The 18,080-nt window shown below is 38.5% G+C and overlaps 2 protein-coding genes across 2 annotated transcripts; one reads left to right on the plus strand and one right to left on the minus strand.

Annotated features, from left to right (window-relative positions):
* Positions 1 to 49: 49 nt before the first annotated feature.
* LOC127652553 (U1 small nuclear ribonucleoprotein 70 kDa-like) lies at positions 50 to 9,796 on the minus strand. The gene is made up of 10 exons (XM_052138747.1): positions 9,619 to 9,796; positions 9,031 to 9,184; positions 8,764 to 8,826; positions 8,352 to 8,406; positions 8,208 to 8,272; positions 8,043 to 8,105; positions 7,193 to 7,274; positions 2,008 to 2,109; positions 1,786 to 1,885; positions 50 to 1,707 (listed from the first exon to the last, which is right to left on the minus strand). Exons 2-10 carry the CDS (start codon positions 9,175 to 9,177, stop codon positions 879 to 881), a joined length of 1,506 nt encoding a protein of 501 aa, XP_051994707.1. The 5' UTR covers positions 9,178 to 9,184; positions 9,619 to 9,796; the 3' UTR covers positions 50 to 878.
* Positions 8,786 to 17,970, plus strand: rnf113a (ring finger protein 113A). Its single transcript, XM_052138758.1, has 11 exons — positions 8,786 to 8,836; positions 10,686 to 10,818; positions 11,017 to 11,093; positions 11,286 to 11,384; positions 11,589 to 11,696; positions 14,555 to 14,664; positions 14,792 to 14,898; positions 16,895 to 16,984; positions 17,069 to 17,162; positions 17,388 to 17,494; positions 17,733 to 17,970. The coding sequence occupies exons 2-11, from the start codon at positions 10,716 to 10,718 to the stop codon at positions 17,798 to 17,800; spliced, it is 963 nt and encodes a 320-aa protein (XP_051994718.1). The 5' UTR covers positions 8,786 to 8,836; positions 10,686 to 10,715; the 3' UTR covers positions 17,801 to 17,970.
* The last annotated feature ends 110 nt before the right edge of the window (positions 17,971 to 18,080 follow it).

The following is an 18,080-nucleotide window of genomic DNA, read 5'->3' on the forward strand; positions in this document are numbered from 1 at the left end:
CATAATGCACGACACTAGAAATAACCAGGCATTACACTTTTTCTTTTGGCAATAAAAAAATATTTATTAAAGAATGAAAAGCAGAACAAATACGACCAGAGGAATATGCTTTTTTTAAAAAAAAAAAAAAAAAAAAAGAGCAATGTGTGTGAACCAATGACAAACATTCCTACTTTAAACCTCACTTTCGTCCTTAAGTGTGGTTTGCATTTTTAAAACCACACATTAAACATACCCCTAAAATTAGGATCACTGCTCGGTTTGCAAGAGATCCACAGACTGGACCAAATATAAAACAAAATACACATGACAAAGAAATGTGCAGTTGCACAGCAATAGGGGGGAAAAATTACCAACAAAACGGAACACCGTTCAGATTGCATTTAAACTACCAATAAACTACTCTTGTAGTCAACAATTAAACAGCTTTGATTTAATGGTAATAAAAGACAACTACCAATCACCCATTGAATAGGCTACACTGTTGTAAAATGCAGAATGCCTCAAATGCAAAATTTCCCTGCATTATGGTTACTTGATACAAAGTTTATTTTAGACAGGGAATTCAAATGAGTCATAAGGCAAAGTTATTTAGTGATTTATGAAAACAAATCCTAACCAAAATTGAATAGTTCAAAGAAAAAATGTCACAGTTCAGCAAAGTAATGTTGTTTTAACAAAAAGGACACTTCTTACCAGACACACCAAGCTCCCTCAGTGATAGTTGTTTGTAGTACAGTATAATACTCACACACCTATGTGGAAATGGTGCAAGCAAGGGTGGATGGATTAAATAATGGGTGAGGGGGGACAATGTTTGTGAATCAAATAAACATTACAACTGGATGACCTTGGATGATTCACAACCTCTGGCACTTTCAGAACTCATCCCCCTGGGCCTCCATCCTGTAACCATTTTCATTGGAGGCATAGCCCTCTCCTGACTGCATGGAATCCTGATCCATCATCATCATCCCATCCTGTGAGCCTTCTTCTGATTTTGGTGGCACTGGCTCTTCACCCTCTTCACCTCCATTACCCATACCTTCCTGATCGCCTGAGGAGGATACATGTCTGTCTTCCCTACGGTCTCCACGGTCCCTATCACCCCGGTCACGCTTATGTTCACGATCTCTATCCCGGTCTCGTCTTCTGTCACGATCCCTATCCCTATCCCTGTCCTTATCTCGGTGACTTCGCTTCCTGTCCCGATCTTTGTCCCTCTCTTTGTCTCTCTCCCTCACTCTCTCTTCTCCTTCTGGTCCTCCATCCTCTCCCCGTTCACCACCCAAGGACTCCTCTATAACTCTTTCTCCTTCTGGTATCATCCCATCAGCTAGCCCGCCCATGCCCTCTTCACCACCATCTGCACCCTTCCCTCTTTCCCGGTCTCTCTTTCGGTCTCTGCTTCTGCTTCTCCTCTTGCGGTCTCTCTCTCTATCTCGGTCTCTACTTCTTTCTCTGCTGCCACCTCCAGCAGCAGCAGCAGCAGAACCAGCACCAGTAGCAGCACCACCCCCCCGCTCTCTTTCCCTGTCTCGCCGTCGACTGCTGCCTGGAATCTCCTCCACTGGAGCACCAATGGCCCTTTCACGCTCACGAGACCTGGTGCGTCTTCGCCTTTCTCGGGAACGAGAGCGCCGACGCTCTCCGCGTTCCTTGTCACGGTCACGACTGCGTTCCCTGCGCTCACCACGATCCCGGTCACTGTAAGGCAAAAGTGGTCAAGTTGTGATTAGAAGAATAAATGCAACGGCCTTAAAAAGCCCAACATCCCAAACTTACCCTCCAATTGGTCGGTCATCATATCGGGAGGCATCATCTCTGCCAGAGTGCTTGATGTTAACATCTGCCCCACCCCTCCTTGTACCACCAAGACCTCCACCTGGACAGCAAAATAAATATTAAAAAGAGTCTGACATTAAGTATTTAGCCTTCCATTTTATTAATTACTTCACCGATATTGTCATCTTGTTAACCTAGGGGAAAAAAAATAATAATTCTTACCAAGCCTACGAGGCTGCCATCCTTTGACTGTTCGTCCTCTTTCAACATCAACAAGTACTCGACGTCCATCAATCTTTTTTCCATCTGCATGCTTGTAGGAAGCTAGAGGACAGGAGTTGATAGATGAGCAATAGAAAGGCAGAGAAAGGGATGAAGGAGAATAAAGAGAAAAGATAGACAATTAGAAATAGAAACACACAACAGTATTTCCTGTTACATACCTTGAATTTGGGTGAACTTCACTCAAACCAATTCACTTGAAACCATTTGCAGCCACACTCTTACCTCAGAATGGATTTGACACCAGGACTGAGATAAACAACAATGTTCTTATCAGTATTTAAACTACATTATTCCAAATATTTTCCTCTTGGATTGAGTTGCACTATAATTGCCATTCAGTATACTTATCCCTTTAAAATGACAGCCCACCTTGGCCAGATTGCAGCCATTGCAGGAGTTTGAAGCACAAGTCCTATCTCATGACTTAAATTTCTTTTCCAAAAGTGACCAAGTCAAATGTACATAGCCTGTTCATATGGAATTTCACCTATTACAATAAAACTAAATTCTAAATAGACTACATCACAGTTCAAACAATAAACTTCAATGGGGCCAATTTAACTAGTCAAGGACAGCATTGACTTTGTGCATCCTTAACTTTTCAGGCTCTTCCAGGCCAGCAGAAAGCAAATATGTGTTATACTCAGTACTATTAAGAAAATAAAAATGAATACAGGCACTCCTAAGTGGACTAAAGTGGTTCACCAAAAAGTGAGAAATAATAAATGTTATATGTAACTAGTATAGTTACAACTCCTCGTACCACTAAATTTCTCTCCAAACTGTAAGGGTGATCCACATAAAAATTGAGTGTTAAAATAATTTTATACTAAAACCTTGATAGAAAAGAATAAGGGCACTTGGTGAATACAGACCAGGTAAAAGCCATTCTCCAAAGCCCCTCTCAGTTATACTCACAGAATTTCTACAAGTATAAAATCACTGAGGTCCATTCACACACACACACACACACACACAAATATACCATAAACAAGAAACAATAGCTTCGACTGTTGTAGTAAAAAATTGAGTATTCGCTTTAAGTACACGAACGCACTACATTATCACCAATGCTACTTACTCTAACCCATACACATTTAATCCTCATCTCAGTCTTAACATTTCACATGAAAATGCCACCTTACCATAATACCTGGCCAAGGATGGACTTCCTTGATGGAAAACCCCACGGAAAAGCATGGCGATTCCAGCTGCCTCGAATCAATGTGTGTGTGTGTGTATATATAATATATATTATATAAAAAAATAAATAGGACAACCTTGAATCAAGTGATCCAAACCTTCAACAAGGGACATGATGAAATCCACGAAGCTACTCTGGTCTGCACTGTCGATGAAGTTGAAACCTATTATGAGGGCCTTACCATCAAACCCTCAAATCCATTCACACACCTGTCCTGAAATTTTCAACTAGAGGGCCTTACCAACAACCCTCAGACTACCATATGCAACTAGAGGGGCTTACCAACCACCCTCAGCATACCCATACAACAAGAGGGCCTTACCATTCACCCTCATTTTTATTCAACTTCTGTCTTTTAACAGAGGGCCTTACCACAACCCTCAACAACCAAATCATAGAGGGCCTTACCAATCACCCTCTACACAAGAACAAAATCCCTCGGTTCAGTTTCACCATATTCATTCCACTTTCACTGCTACAATACTACAGGGTCTTTCTATAGACCCTTTGATGAAGATCTGCCACATTGATTGATTAAACAAAAATCTGTCATTAAATTGAAGGGTTTAACCCCAGCCCTTAATATTAATTATTAAAACTTGTTATACTGGTTGTCCATTTTGTCACTTTGGTGCTTTACAAATAATTGTAATGGGCCTTTAACAGGACGCAAATAGCAAGTTTTGTGAGAAGGAACTAAATTATGGTTCTGTGGAACATGGAAATGTTTCTCTCCATACAGCTCCTCTTCCATGTAGTTACATTTCTGTTATCTAAAGTTGGTAAAGTAGAAAGATTACTACAACTGCAGATCAAGTGCCTGTGGAACTCTTAAACGTTCACATGCAATGCGAAGAAATTTTTCTACTCATACTGCTCGCGTGAGTTTGGCCTCTGGATTATACATTTGTGTTTACTCACTTTTGTGCAAGTAATGGGAACCAATGAGTATTCCCCCCTTCTATTCCGGAAAAGGACAGGAGCTTCTACAACTTGGTTCATAGAAAAGTACAAACAATAGCTGGAAGTTTATAGCTCAAGTAGACGCGTATATTTTCAGAACTTACCAGGTAGTCAAACTTCCTCGCTCACTTTTCTCCAAGCGATGTCTTGAGAAAAATGTCAACTTGCGTGAATGAAGCAATTTCACGTGTTTCGAGTCATACAAATATATTCATTAGTTTCATTTGCACCGCCTGGCGCGAATTCGCGCCTATTTGAATCTTTGCATTGACTTGTATGAAATCATGCTGCGCGAAACGCTTGCTTCGCATTGCATGTGAATGCACCATTAGGCTGAAAATAACTGTTGAGGGTGTACAGGTAAATCCTTGGCAACAAGAACTTTAAATGAGAATTCTACGCAGTATTTTTCATTAGCCAGTGCCTTTGGTTAACCTTTTCTATTTAAGTCAATTAGCCACATTTTAGAACACATAGCCTAAATGGTTAAACGGGTGTAAACTGTATTAGCTAATACATATGGGATCATTTACAGTTAACTAGTCATTTTGCAAAAATGACAAGTTGACTGTAGATTATGCCAAATCTAGTTGGCCAATAAATAAATGGAGATGAAATACTGAGTTGAACTTACGCGAAAAGAGACCACAAATTCCCCAGAAATAGCTGAAATCCACCTGCTGTTTCTTTAAGGTGTTTAAATAGCATATATTGCTTGAAGACCAGTGTCACAAGTAGTAGGAAATATGACTCACAATACTTGGATGACCAGTGAAATCACTGAATCCCTGATTGTGCAGTCATTATTCAGAAATATCACACGATAGTATGATTGACCAATCAGAACAGTGTGTTCCAGAGAGCCTTAATTCTTGAACAAAATTACATAAGCATTGCAAATACCATCCCTGTGCAATGTTTTACACATTCTACAAAAATTTTAGTAAAAAACGAATTTAGTCCAATAAAACTCAATAAATGACACGCAAGGCCACATTCAAATTTACCATAGCAAATTTGGATGATTGTGTGCAACATGGGCTGCAATGCTTCCAACGGTTTTTTTCAGAAGTTCTCTTCTCTGTACAACCATTGATAACACAGCCATACTTTTTAGAAACATGCACCTTGCACTCCAAGTCAAGTCTGAATCTTGCAGAGTACAACCGCATTAGTACTTTTACTATGTAGGGCTGGGCGATAGGATGATGTAATGGGATATCGATGACATCTTACAAAGAACCCGATGCCGATTGCAAACAGATGATCGACAATGTCGGGAAATGGCAAAACCATGGATCTGGGAAGTTGCCAAATATATTAAACATTGGCCAGGGTGTGAAACTTGTACCCGCCTAATGCGACGAGATTGATTGCAGTTAGCAAGTTCCTCATCCAAATGTATGTCACGTGTGGGTAATTTTGGTCATATACCCAAAATTTAGAATGAATTTGAAGAAAAACACTCAATTATATTTTTAAGATCAGACAAAAGCAGTCAATGCATGTGTTTGATTCGCTGTTTGTTCAGAGTCCTGCAACACAAGCCTGTCTCGTGGAACAAGCGCATGTAAAGCTCTTTTTCTCTGTTTCATTCATCTGAAAACTGCTTGCAAGAATAATGTCTGAGAATGGTGAAAATGATTTCTGATCTTCTCTGGAGGTGCTGAGAGTTTAAAAATCGCTTTATTTCTTCATGGTTGGTATGCATTGCGGATTCCGTGAGGCAAATGGAGCCGTTGGAGATCCGTTTGGAATTGGGGAGCTGGTTAAATAAGATTTATTTGATCACTTTGTTGCTTTATTCGTTTAAAGTACAATTTGAATTTAGAAAATGGCTTGTGCTTATCGTGTTTCAAGCAATGTATTAAATCTTTATCACCCAGCCCTATGGTTTTAATAAGAGATTGCTAACGGGCTCACACTCACTTAAACAGGCCCAAGCCACATTTAATGAAAACCGGCAGCTCTATATTTAGCCCCAAAATGAGGCAGATGAAAAGCGTTTTGGTTTTAAGATTGTACACCTATCAACCTAAAATTAGATGAGGGTGTAAAGAAATCTTACCCATCATACAAACCCATCATACCAACCATATACTGAGCTGTGGTAGTAGGGTGTAGATGTATCAAAACCATCATGATCTGCAAGCCAGCTCTGGCCAATAGCCATCAGAGATAGGCGGCTGCAGTAGCAATGAGAACAACACACAATTAATATTTTGCATTGACTCGCTCCGCAACACTTCAGTCATGATAGCCCCTGTCGAACTGAAGTATAATCCTTTGCTGTTTGTGCTCTAGACATAAACAGGTGTATAGTAAATGGGTCACCTTTTCACTACAGAGGGCTTTAGTCTTTAGCTTACCATCGCCGCTCCAGCCGGAAACACTCTGCTACAGTATGTCACACTGCCTAAACATTACAGAGATGCCATAGTGTGGCAACATTCATCAGAATGTATGTTGGCTAACGCACAGCCACAATCCACATGCCCCCCACCTTCTTTACACATGTGCTGCACCAACACACTCATACCAGGCATAACACACACACACACACACACACGTGGGGGAGAAACAGAATAAACTATAAAAACACAGACATGATAGGGTTGACACGGGCTGTCACACAAGCACAAATGAAGTACTTTATTTGTACAGAACATTACATATTCTCATTAAGCCTATAGTGTTCAGTATATCACTATTTAATGGGCACCATGTTCAATTAGGGATCATCGAAGGGGGAAAAACTAAACAAATGAATGGACTATGTCCAAAGTCACTTTCATAAACCACTACTGCTCAAAAAAAAAAAATAAAAGTTTATATTGGAGGTAAAGATGGAATCCTCTGTTAGTTAAATGAGTAGCTTTTCTAAACCTTGATTTGAGTGATTCGATTACATTTTAAAAGGGGTTTAAATAAGAATGAGAAATCTTGGTTACTCACAATGCATGTCTCTCTCGTGTTCGTACTCTATAAATGCATAGCCTCTTGGTTTTCCAGTTTTCTTGTTGTACACGATGTAGATCTAATAAATGCAGAAAAGTACAAGTATAAGAATGTGATCAGTGAATTGTGAGAAAACATTTCTTTAGGGCTGCACAATCAAATCACGATATGAGCAAGTGCAATTTCTAAACTGCAGCAAGCTCCCATTCAAAAATCCCATTCATTTTTTTTCATATTTTCAACAACACCTTATAAACCTTTAAAGACTAACCTACCATGAGCTACGAGGTTGTTTGTCAATGGTATATGCTTCTGTTCAAGCCACCAGTCTGTATTATTTCAACTTCACGGTTAAAATTTTTTGATTGTGGAATTCCTGGTGAACAACTACTCTACCCATGGTCCAATAGAGGAAGCTTCACAAATAATAATAACCGCTTCCAAAACACCATGCGAAATGAGACTGAGCGACCACCCACTTCCATGATGCACCATGAACGAAACGAAAAGTCAGTCTTTAAACTGCTCATCTATTTGTACATATCAGGATATTTTGCAATAAATGTACAATATTTTCTATACTTATAATATATTCAATACTTAATAAAAATCTTGCTAATCAGAAAGCAATGTGTAAAAAGAGAACACAACAGAAACCAGGAAGGTAATATAGAGAAGCAAAAAGAAATAACTGACACAATCATCTATAATTTACGCAAAAAAGATTCCTTCCTGAATTATTTTTTTTTATTTGTATGAATAGGGTAAAACATTTGCCAATTCACAATATATAGTGTATGATTTTCTTGGTCCATATTGCACAGCCCTTATATTCAGCACAACTTACTCTCTTGATAGGACCATAGACTTCAAACTCACGACGCAGCTTGGATTCTGTGGTGTCGTAATTCTGAACAAATGGAAAAAAGACTTGCATGAGATTTAGGTTGGACCTCCAATATTTCAGCTCTCGTTAGTGGCCAAATACACACAACACTACAAAAATACTTACAACACGAGCCACAAACAAGGTCTTAAATGCATCTCCCTGAGCATTAGGATCGTTGTGTGGGTCCCCTGTAAATATAAAATACTGGGTCAAATAAGGTTAAATAATCATCTTGCAGTTAAAATGTTAGTGGTTTCTGATACTTACATTGCTTTAACTCTGCTTCCACCACTACTTGCCTCCTTTCCATTTTCTCTCTTCTCTGGAATTCAAATTAGAGTGACCTATGTTACCACACTGGTTTTCATTTTCCTGGAACTTTACACAATTTCACTTTACTAACCACAGCAAGGACAAATAATAATACTGAGAAGAAAAAAAATTATAGCACATGGATTTAATAGTTTTGTCTTTCAAGTGTTAAGATCCAGCATTATATTATACTCATAAAACCACGCTTCCATATTTTATCATTTCAAAGCAGATATGTTTTGCCACCTTGAGCAAACAACTCCCACTGAACCCACCAAAAATAAATCTGACAGCATTCTAAAAGCAAATCACCCTGATAAAACAAGAGTAATCCATCCCACAGAAACTCAATTAAATCATGACTCACCTTCCTTTCCAACCTCTCATCCCGTGTCTCTGCTCTTGTAGGTGGTGGAGCATCTCTGGGGTCCTGATCAACAGTGAGTAACAACAAAATCATCATTAACAACCCAACATAACACTATTATTAACTCTTCATTAATAAAATTATCTTAATCTTTATTGAACTTACATAATGTAACAACCAACTGACCCCAACACTTGATTTGCAATCTGTATTGATTGTCTAAAATTAAATAAATTTAGATCAATAATTTTTTGTTGATTTAAGCACCTCAAAATGCCGAATGAAAGGGGCAATTCCGCAGTACGGCTGATTGTGGTGTTTCTCATGGGGAAGCTTCTCAAGTTGGGGCAGGAACGGTATAGGATCCCGCGGAGCAAACAATGCCAACAGGTTTGGGGGGAGAAACTGAGTCATTGTTCACCTATGAGAAAAATAAAATCGCATTAATTCACAATCAAGGTAAAAAAAAATAAAAAATTACGGATATATACAGTTTTGATGGGTAAAAGATTAATAGATTCCAGCTACTTCCGGATTAAGAAAACCTAGTCAAAACATAGTGTTAAAAAAAAAGTTTTAAACGAGTTCTTGGGAAGTTCAGTTAGCAATGCTAGCTAATGCGGCTAGCTGAGTGCAAACAAAAATCACTCGACATTAACATTGCATTGAACAGTCTGACTTATCAACATTATACATTATCTTACGCAAACGATTCGAAACATAACACACAAATAAGATAAGCACTCTAACATGCGTATAAACCAAAGCTCAACCCTAAATAGGACCAGCAGTACATTTGCTCAGAAATCGCCAACTGTTCAATGCGCTGCTGCACGGCCTCGTGTGCTAAATTACCTCAGATTCGCATTCAGGTCTCACGAAACCTCAGATTAGCACCCAAACCTCTCTGTGTGTGTCTGTGGAAATCTTCGTGCATGAATTTTTTTTATATCGTAATAGTTGTGTGTATCTTGGTCCACACAACACCCAACGTGTATTCTCCACACGCACAACGAATCGTTCTTTTCTTAAAATGGCGCGAGGCCGAAACCACAGTAGTATTTTACGACACTTTTACTCGTTTAGAGGCACTTCACGATAGAGGTGTGGTTAATTCTTACCAAATAAAGGCTCTCACTAAATAGAAGTGTCTCGGATATGAAAGCATAATATATGTTAATTATGTAATGATCAATGTAATACATGTATCTATTTTTTTTCCAGTACATGTATATGGTAAGATTGGTAAATTGTGGTTATACATAAAACCCATGCTATTTAACTGTTTCAGGCCTGTGGTAAAAATATGGGAATGTATGCCATTTGGATCTGATTTCATTTCCAACAAGCCTGCTGAACAGTTTTCCCGAATCAGAAGCCCAAACGTATCAAAATATATATATAAAAAAGCCAGCAAGTGTACAAAGAAGATTAGTCATAAAGCCTAAACCTACATTTGTTAATTGATGACCTTGAGAAAATAAATTAATGTGCATACACTATAGGCTACATAAATGTGTTTGGCCATTAAATTATCTGTTTTCTGTTGACTGAAGCACATTCTATTTATTACTTAAAATACATTTCTACTTAATCTAACTCTAAAAATAGCTTTTGTTGGTGTAACCCAATTTGTCATCATTGTTAGAGTACAATAACATTCATATGGGCATACCCAGAGGACTACTGCATCTGTGACTCTGGTGCTCAAGTCTGGTGCATGACTGTGTTGTCTAAATTAAAGGGATAGTTCACCCAAAAATGAAAATTATATCATAATTTACTCTCCCTATATATATTTAATTATGAAATATATATATATAGATCAGTGGTCTGGCCTCATTCCTAATACTAATATACTAATAACCCTCAATCAACAGGGGGCGCTATAACGAAAATGTACATGATCTGTTTCTTTTCAGTACTCTCTATTTTTTCATACGGAGTTAAAGATGGCGGAGCCCGAAGAGCCTAAAACAACCTGCAAGTTTATTTTTAAGAAATCAACCAAGAAATTTTCCGCTCGGAAAAGAAATGCTAGTGATAGTGATAAAGGTACTTTGTGCTTGTTTTTTCTTCTTCTCGCTAAACAGTAATGCATGCTTTCACTGAGCAGTTTTGTGTTTTACCTTTCACTCTGGTGCATGTTAAACACTGCATACCACACGACAGACAACTCATATTAAAACATTTCATTGTTATGAATTATATATTATTAAACTATATTTAATCACTTATTGCGTGTTTTGTCAGACAAAAGTAGCGACGAGGATGGCAGTGCTGTGGTCAGAAAGAAGAAATCTAATATTGCGAACCCCATGATTCAAAAAGTATGTAGCAAGTGTTTAAAAAATATTTGTGTTTACAAACCTGTTGTTTACTTTATTACTTTACTGTATTATGAAATGCTTTTCTCAGACATTGAAGTGTAGCGGTAGTTTGAGCTTCAATATGAACTTCCTGCCTTAACTGATCAACACAGACACTTTGTTCCTATGAATCCTATTTGTTTTATCATCTAGACAAAGAAAGTCGAAAATGAAGCAGTCACATCAAGTGAAAGTGAAGAGGACAAAGGGGACAAGAGTGTTACTGTGGCTTACAAGTCTACTCGGTCAGCTGTAAGTCTAGATGTTCCAGGATAATTATCACAGTGTTGCAGTCTCATTTGCTTGTAATTATCTGGTTGATTGATTTCTGACCCTACATTAAGAACTTTAATTTACTTATTATTATTCATTATGATGTAATGCTTTCCGTTACATTTCTACTTGTGAAAGTTTGGACCTTAGGCCAGTTGTAATTCAGTATATTGTGTGTTGCAGAAACCAGAGGGACCAGATGATATGGGAGCAACTGCTGTTTATGAGTTGGACACAGAGAGGGACAAAGATGCTCAGGCCATCTTTGAGCGCAGCCAGAAGATTCAGGAGGTGAGAGGAGGGATAATTTAACTGCCGGCACAAAGATATAACATAGAAAAAGTCGCTGTTGGGATTTAAATAAGCAGATACTTAAGAGCCTATGATTGGATCATTATTGCAGTGATTAATATGTTTCAGCTGGCAACAGTTCTTTTAACTCTAACTGATGTAGTGTGTAGCTTCTCATTTCTTAAACAACCATGTCGGCAGGCGTATTCCGTGGTCGTGAAAAAGATGCTACCGTGTTTCAGAAGGGGCAAGCAAAGAAAACAACTAAGGATATTGCTTAAATCACTGGAATTTGGTTAAGAACTATCAAATGCATTATTACAACCTGAAAGGATAGTGGTGAACGTCAGCTTCAGAAAAACAATCAGAGATCACTGAAACGCTTGAAGTCACATTGTAAAAATTCGACAGTAGAACTCACAGCTATGTTTAATAGTGAAAATAAGAGCGTTTTCACACACACGATGTGACAAGAACTTGCAGGATTGGGACTAAACAGCTGTTTGGCCACAAGAAATCCTCTTGTTAATAAATGCTAAATAAGAGTTTATTCATATTTTTTGCAATTTTATGTTTGTTATTTACTATATTAAATAGTGTGATTTATCAGCATTTTATATGCCTATCAGCCACCCTGCACTCTGGATATTGCATCGGTTAAAAAAAAAACATATCAGTCGATCACTGCTTTTTTAGTGAGGTTAATCGGAAAAAACTACTTCAATTTGCTAGGGAGCATAAAGATTTCACTGTGGAGCAATGGAAAAAAGTCATGCGGTCCAGATTTACTCTATTCCAAAGTTATGGGCTTCAGGGTAATAAAGGAAGCACATGAAATGATGCACCCGTTATGCATAGTACCCAATCTACAAGCCACTGGAGGCAGCGTTATGATCTGGGGTTGCTTCAATTGGTCAAGTCTAGGCTCAGTAACGTTATGCCGATTCGTGAGATTTGCCATTTGCAGTCCGGGGAGCAGTTGAAAAGAGAGCAGCCAAGCTGGACACTTTGGTCCATTGTCTGCTGAACCTACACCAGTCTCAGAAGATCAAGCAATGGCTGCACACGAAATGTGATTCAGATAGGCAGATGCTTAAATTTTACACAAAATAATCAGAAACATTCATTTGAAAGGTTTATGTGCTGCTTAATACACTGCCTGTTTGGTGTGCAAGAAGAAAGTACAATAAAAGCAGATATTATTTTAATACCAATAAAGGAGTCAGTATATGTAATCATTTTAAGTGTTTTTAATGACAAATATAATATAACATGATATAAACAATGTACTGTTATAAAAACACAGAGTTGAGAGTTTTCGCAGTACTGGAGGTGTCAGACTAAACACCATGGTAATGTCATAATACCACACTATTATTTCTGCTATAGACGGACATAACAGTAGTAGTAAGAGTAGTATGTAAAACATGCAATTGCGAAAGCAACCCATGAAACACGTGTAACTCTTTTCACGTTGCGAGTCTAGCCAATTGTCCTCATTCAGAGCTTGTGCAGCTCTTCTGGAGCAACTGCAGAGGCTGCACCAGCCCACTGCTCTCGAATTGCTCTTGCGGTACTTTGATGGCATACCTTGAGAAAAATTTCTAACTGACATGTACTGCTTCAAGTCCAGTGCTGATGGGTCTGCAGCACTGCATGAAGTCAAACACATGTAGTATTTATATAATGGTTGCAAAAAAAAAAAAAAACAGTGTACAGACTAGTTTAAGTAGAGAAAACCTCTGAGTTGGGCCCTTTCCCACCTACAGTCCTGGTACTTTTCCTTTAGTAACTTTCTAGATGAGAATCTTACAAGGAATGGAACACCTGAGGAGACTTTTCCCATGTTTCATTTGCATTGCCAAAAGTTACCACCATAATGACATCATCTATTATCGACAATTTCTCTTCTGATGTGGTTAGAACGTGAAATTCAATAGCAACAACACTGACGGAGGACGCAGAGATCTGAGTTACATGAACGTCTGAAAACGTTAATGGTTTAAACAACAGCATTTTTGGATGAAAGGAACTCTGAAGGAAACTGGTCTCTGAACAGTTTAAAAAGCAGCATATTTCATCCTACCTCCTTATACAGTCCACGAAGGCAGCATTTTCCCATCTTCAGATGCAGTCTGTGTCTTCAGGTTACAGTTTAAACTAGGCACGGGAGCTGTGCGTGTGGAACACCCTGCTGATGCAGCCGTAGTGAGAGATAAGACGAACAGATCTTTTACGTGATGCAAGTTACCACACGATAACAGGCACACAATACTTACCTCATATAAACTAGTTTTCATGACGGTTTAGTGTACAATAGAGTTCAGTTACCCACTCTCGATAAACATCTGATTATATCTGTCATCCCAGGAAAAATTTGATTTAGTGATCCAGAAATCACTTTAATTTCTTTAGTCACACAGTACAAACAAAGTTACATACACATACAAACACGTGCACACACATGAAACAGGTGATCCTCTTTGGATATTTTGGATTTATTTGATTTATGTTAAGGGAATTGTAAAATTTGCGCAATCCTCTTAAGTACCGTGCTAGCAGCTAGTTGTTTACAATGGTGGCTGTGAACTCCTCCTTTCTCTATGTTTGTGCACCGTAGGTTTTTGACCCATCATAGGCTGCAGCACCTCCCATAGTCCCTATACACCCCCAAAGTACCTACTCCAGAGTAGGAGCTAAAAATCCTACAAAAACAGCTCAGAGGAACTACAGTATAGTTCCTTAGATGTGAAAGCGATGAAAAGTACTAGTCCTGGGGGAAAAGTACCTAAAACGGGTCCTAAATTAGGTGCTGTATGATCTCTACATTCATTGGCATGCATATATTTTGTTTGTAGGAGCTAACTGGTAAAGAAGATGACAAGATTTATCGTGGCATCAACAACTACCACAAATTTATTAAACCAAAAGATTCCACCATGGGCAATGCCTCCTCTGGTATGGTTAGGTGAGTCAATATTTATGGTCATCAAATAAGCAGCTGAGCTTGTTTACTGGGATTAAATCTGTCTGTTTTTGTGGAAACTGATTGTACTTGATCCATTACCCACCATGTCTTTCTGTGTATGTGATAGGAAAGGACCAATCAGAGCGCCTGAGCACCTCAGGGCCACAGTGCGATGGGATTATCAGCCTGACATATGTAAAGACTACAAAGAGACTGGTTTCTGTGGGTTTGGAGGTGAGTAGGAAAAAGCAGCTGGTTTCTTCACTAGAAAGAAGGAATTCATTCTGGTTTAGAATGGTATGAGGGTGTTAATTACAATATAATTGTTTATTTTGGAGTAAGCTGTCTTTTTGTCCTACTGTGTTGCGACAACTTCCGTATTGTGATGTATTTCCAAGTGAAATAGGTTATCGAAAAAAGACAAAAAAAAAAAAAAACAGTAGGGTGGTGACTTGATTTTATCCATTGGTGGTTGAATGGATTGTGAAAAGTGGGCGTTGCACACCACGATGGAGGGAGATCTGAATGTGAGTTTACAGTCAACACAAACAAACACCACTTTCACAGTGCTTGTTTCAGAGCCGGTAACTGGGGAAATTGAGCAGTGACCTCAACACACTGATGATCAACTGATAACATAATTGCAGGAGCACATCGTGGTCTTTGCTTACTATGAGGCTATAGCCATTGAAAATGTAAAGATATTACAACATTTTGAACAACAATACACTAAATATAAAGGGGGAAAACACTTATTCGTGCTATACATCCCAAGATATCTGCATTAAAAAATATTAATAAACTCCTGACGCATCAGAATCGCTTTGTTTTTAGTAGTGATCACCTCAGCAATTCAGGTGTGAAATGTCTTTGAACACATCCATGAATTTGCCTTTTCATCTCTGCATTAGCTGCTTTTGTTTATATGACTTTTGACGGGGTGGAGTTAAAACTGAATTACCCTTGCATCAGTGGCGGCTGCTGGTCTTTCAAAGAGGGGAAGCTCATTTTCGGCCTACATTATAAACTTATTTACCCTATTTTTTGCACTAAATCAATCTTAGGTGTTGATCTGCCCTGCTGTTTAATTCTAATTTTTTCCTCGTAAGGAAGACTTTCAAATGGCTTCGCCAAAATCAGGTCGACAATATTAGCACCGTCTGCCATCGTGCGCAGTTTCACACGTACGACGCTAGCCTAGTCTACTGTATGAACGAACGCTCTAAAACAAAATATATTAAACTTGGTAAAACTGAAACAAGGAATGTGGTGTATAATTGTGTGAAATGTATTATGCAAATTGACTAGCAATTTCGCCAAACAAATATAAAGAAATAGGTTGCAGCAGTTTGTCTTTCGACTACACTTGAGAAATCCGCGATGGGACTGAGCGCGAAATAGCTTCAGTGACTTCTTATAGTACAGATTCGCTGTCAATCAAAAGGAGACGCAGTCTTTCGACAGATCCTCCAATCATCACGCGGAAGCCCGGAGTCCGGCCAGCCCACTCCTCATTCACCCCCAGAGACGCTGAGCGTCCGTGGGCGGGACATAATCGCAGCATTTATCCAATGACCGTCTATTTTCGGAGCACTGAAAAAAACTGTTCAGAGCAGCCACATTGAAGTCAATGGACGCTCGGCTTCAACAGGGAAATGCACTGACGCTACGGGAATGTATGAGAAGTAAATCGAGTCAGCCGACCTGCTATATGTAATGTAGCTGATTCTGAACGAACTCGTCTTCAAGATGAACGTGTTCTAACGCATTTTTAGTCAATAAATTGTTTACACAATAGTACATATTTGACCATTATTTTTTTGACATTATAGGGGAAGCTGAGCTTCCCTTGCAGTCTTAAAGAAATCCCCACTGCCTTGCATACGTCAGCAGAGAAGAGTCAGTAATTTCACCGGAAGAGCAAGCTATTTTTATTTTATAGAATAGCTTATATGCATGGATGAATCATTCATAATAAGATCAGTAACATGCATAAAAAAAAATATTTAGGGTCAATTTTGATTTCATGATGACTTTAAATGTTCATTCTACTTCTTACTTAATTTATACTTTTAAGCGAATCATCCAGATTTCTGAAGTTGGATATTTATGAGGTTTCTGTCCCTTTTCTTCCAGTCTTTAATATTACTATCTCATAACATTTAGAGAGGCCAAATCAAACAAGAAATTACCCATCAGGAGCACTCACATTGTCTTTATTTATCCTCAGACAGCTGCAAGTTCCTGCATGACCGCTCAGACTACAAGCATGGCTGGCAGATTGAGCGAGAGCTTGATGAGGGAAGATACGGGGCCAATGGTGAGTCCTCTTCAGATATACAATGTATTCAAAACATTTCCACTTGCATATTCTGAAACATGATGCTTTGTCTTTAAATCCCAGATGAGGAGAACTATGAAGTGAGCAGCGATGATGAAGATCTGCCTTTCAAGTGTTTCATCTGTAGAGAAACTTTCAAGAACCCTATTATTACAAAGTTAGTCCTGTGCACACGCTGTGCTGTTCTAAGCCATGACCAGTTTGAATTGCTAATGCTGTTACCCACTCTTGCCATTGAACAAATCCAAATTATGCTAACACTTCACACTGTATAAATCATATCTCAATTGTTTTAGATTATATTTGCATGTCAGCCACAGTTTGACAATGTCAATGTAAAAGTATAATTTCTATTTCTGAGTTAACTCATTCATCTTTCTAGGTGCCGGCACTATTTCTGTGAGAGTTGTGCTCTCCAGCACTACCGCAAGTCTAAGCGCTGCTATATTTGTAACCAACAGACCAATGGAGTATTCAACCCTGCCAAAGGTAATCATCTGCAAACAAACCTTAAATAGTTTGCATCAGACTACACAACATACTTTGAGATTAATGATTTTAGGGTTCCTTACAACCCTGTCATGTAAATTCTATAATTTCACTCATTGAGATAACATGGTCTGAAAAGTTTAAGGAACGCATTTTGGCATAGATAATATAACTATTGATGTTGGAGTGTTATTGTGGTGTAATTAGTTATGCCTTGTATTTCTCTTTTTCCTCTCAGAGCTAATGGCTAAGATTCAGAAACACCAAGCAGCTACTGACCAGCCTCCCTCAGATGAGGATGACTAGTTCTTCAGAGCTTTATCATAATACTTTAGAATTTCCTTCTGAGTTGTGTATTTTCTAAACTTAATAAAAAATAAAAATGTGGGTTTCTCTTTTGTAGAAATGCTTTCATGACTCCCATGAACATTAATATTTACACGGCATGCAATAAACTACTATATGTACAGTTTAATGAGAAATCAAAGCTGAAGTGTGTAATTTCTTTACCACTACAAAATGGAAATAACTGTTGCAATGCAACAAGTATATGTGTAATTAAAAACAAGAGCGGAGATTTGTGCAA

This window comes from Xyrauchen texanus, chromosome 12, assembly GCF_025860055.1.
Source record: "Xyrauchen texanus isolate HMW12.3.18 chromosome 12, RBS_HiC_50CHRs, whole genome shotgun sequence".
Classification (NCBI taxonomy): Eukaryota; Metazoa; Chordata; class Actinopteri; order Cypriniformes; family Catostomidae; genus Xyrauchen; species Xyrauchen texanus.

What these genes read in the sequence shown, in the direction of transcription:
- LOC127652553 (XM_052138747.1), bottom strand. Translation starts at nt 9,177, where the DNA reads ATGACTCAGTTTCTCCCCCCAAACCTGTTGGCATTGTTTGCTCCGCGG. An exon ending in TCTATGGTCCTATCAAGAGA is followed by an intron (nt 7,275 to 8,042) that starts GTAAGTTGTGCT and finishes TGCATTTATTAG; the next exon opens with ATCTACATCGTGTACAACAA. An exon ending in ATGGCAGCCTCGTAGGCTTG is followed by an intron (nt 1,886 to 2,007) that starts GTAAGAATTATT and finishes TTTGCTGTCCAG; the next exon opens with GTGGAGGTCTTGGTGGTACA.
- rnf113a (XM_052138758.1), top strand. Translation starts at nt 10,716, where the DNA reads ATGGCGGAGCCCGAAGAGCCTAAAACAACCTGCAAGTTTATTTTTAAG. An exon ending in GCAGCCAGAAGATTCAGGAG is followed by an intron (nt 11,697 to 14,554) that starts GTGAGAGGAGGG and finishes TTTTGTTTGTAG; the next exon opens with GAGCTAACTGGTAAAGAAGA. An exon ending in AGTATTCAACCCTGCCAAAG is followed by an intron (nt 17,495 to 17,732) that starts GTAATCATCTGC and finishes TTTTCCTCTCAG; the next exon opens with AGCTAATGGCTAAGATTCAG.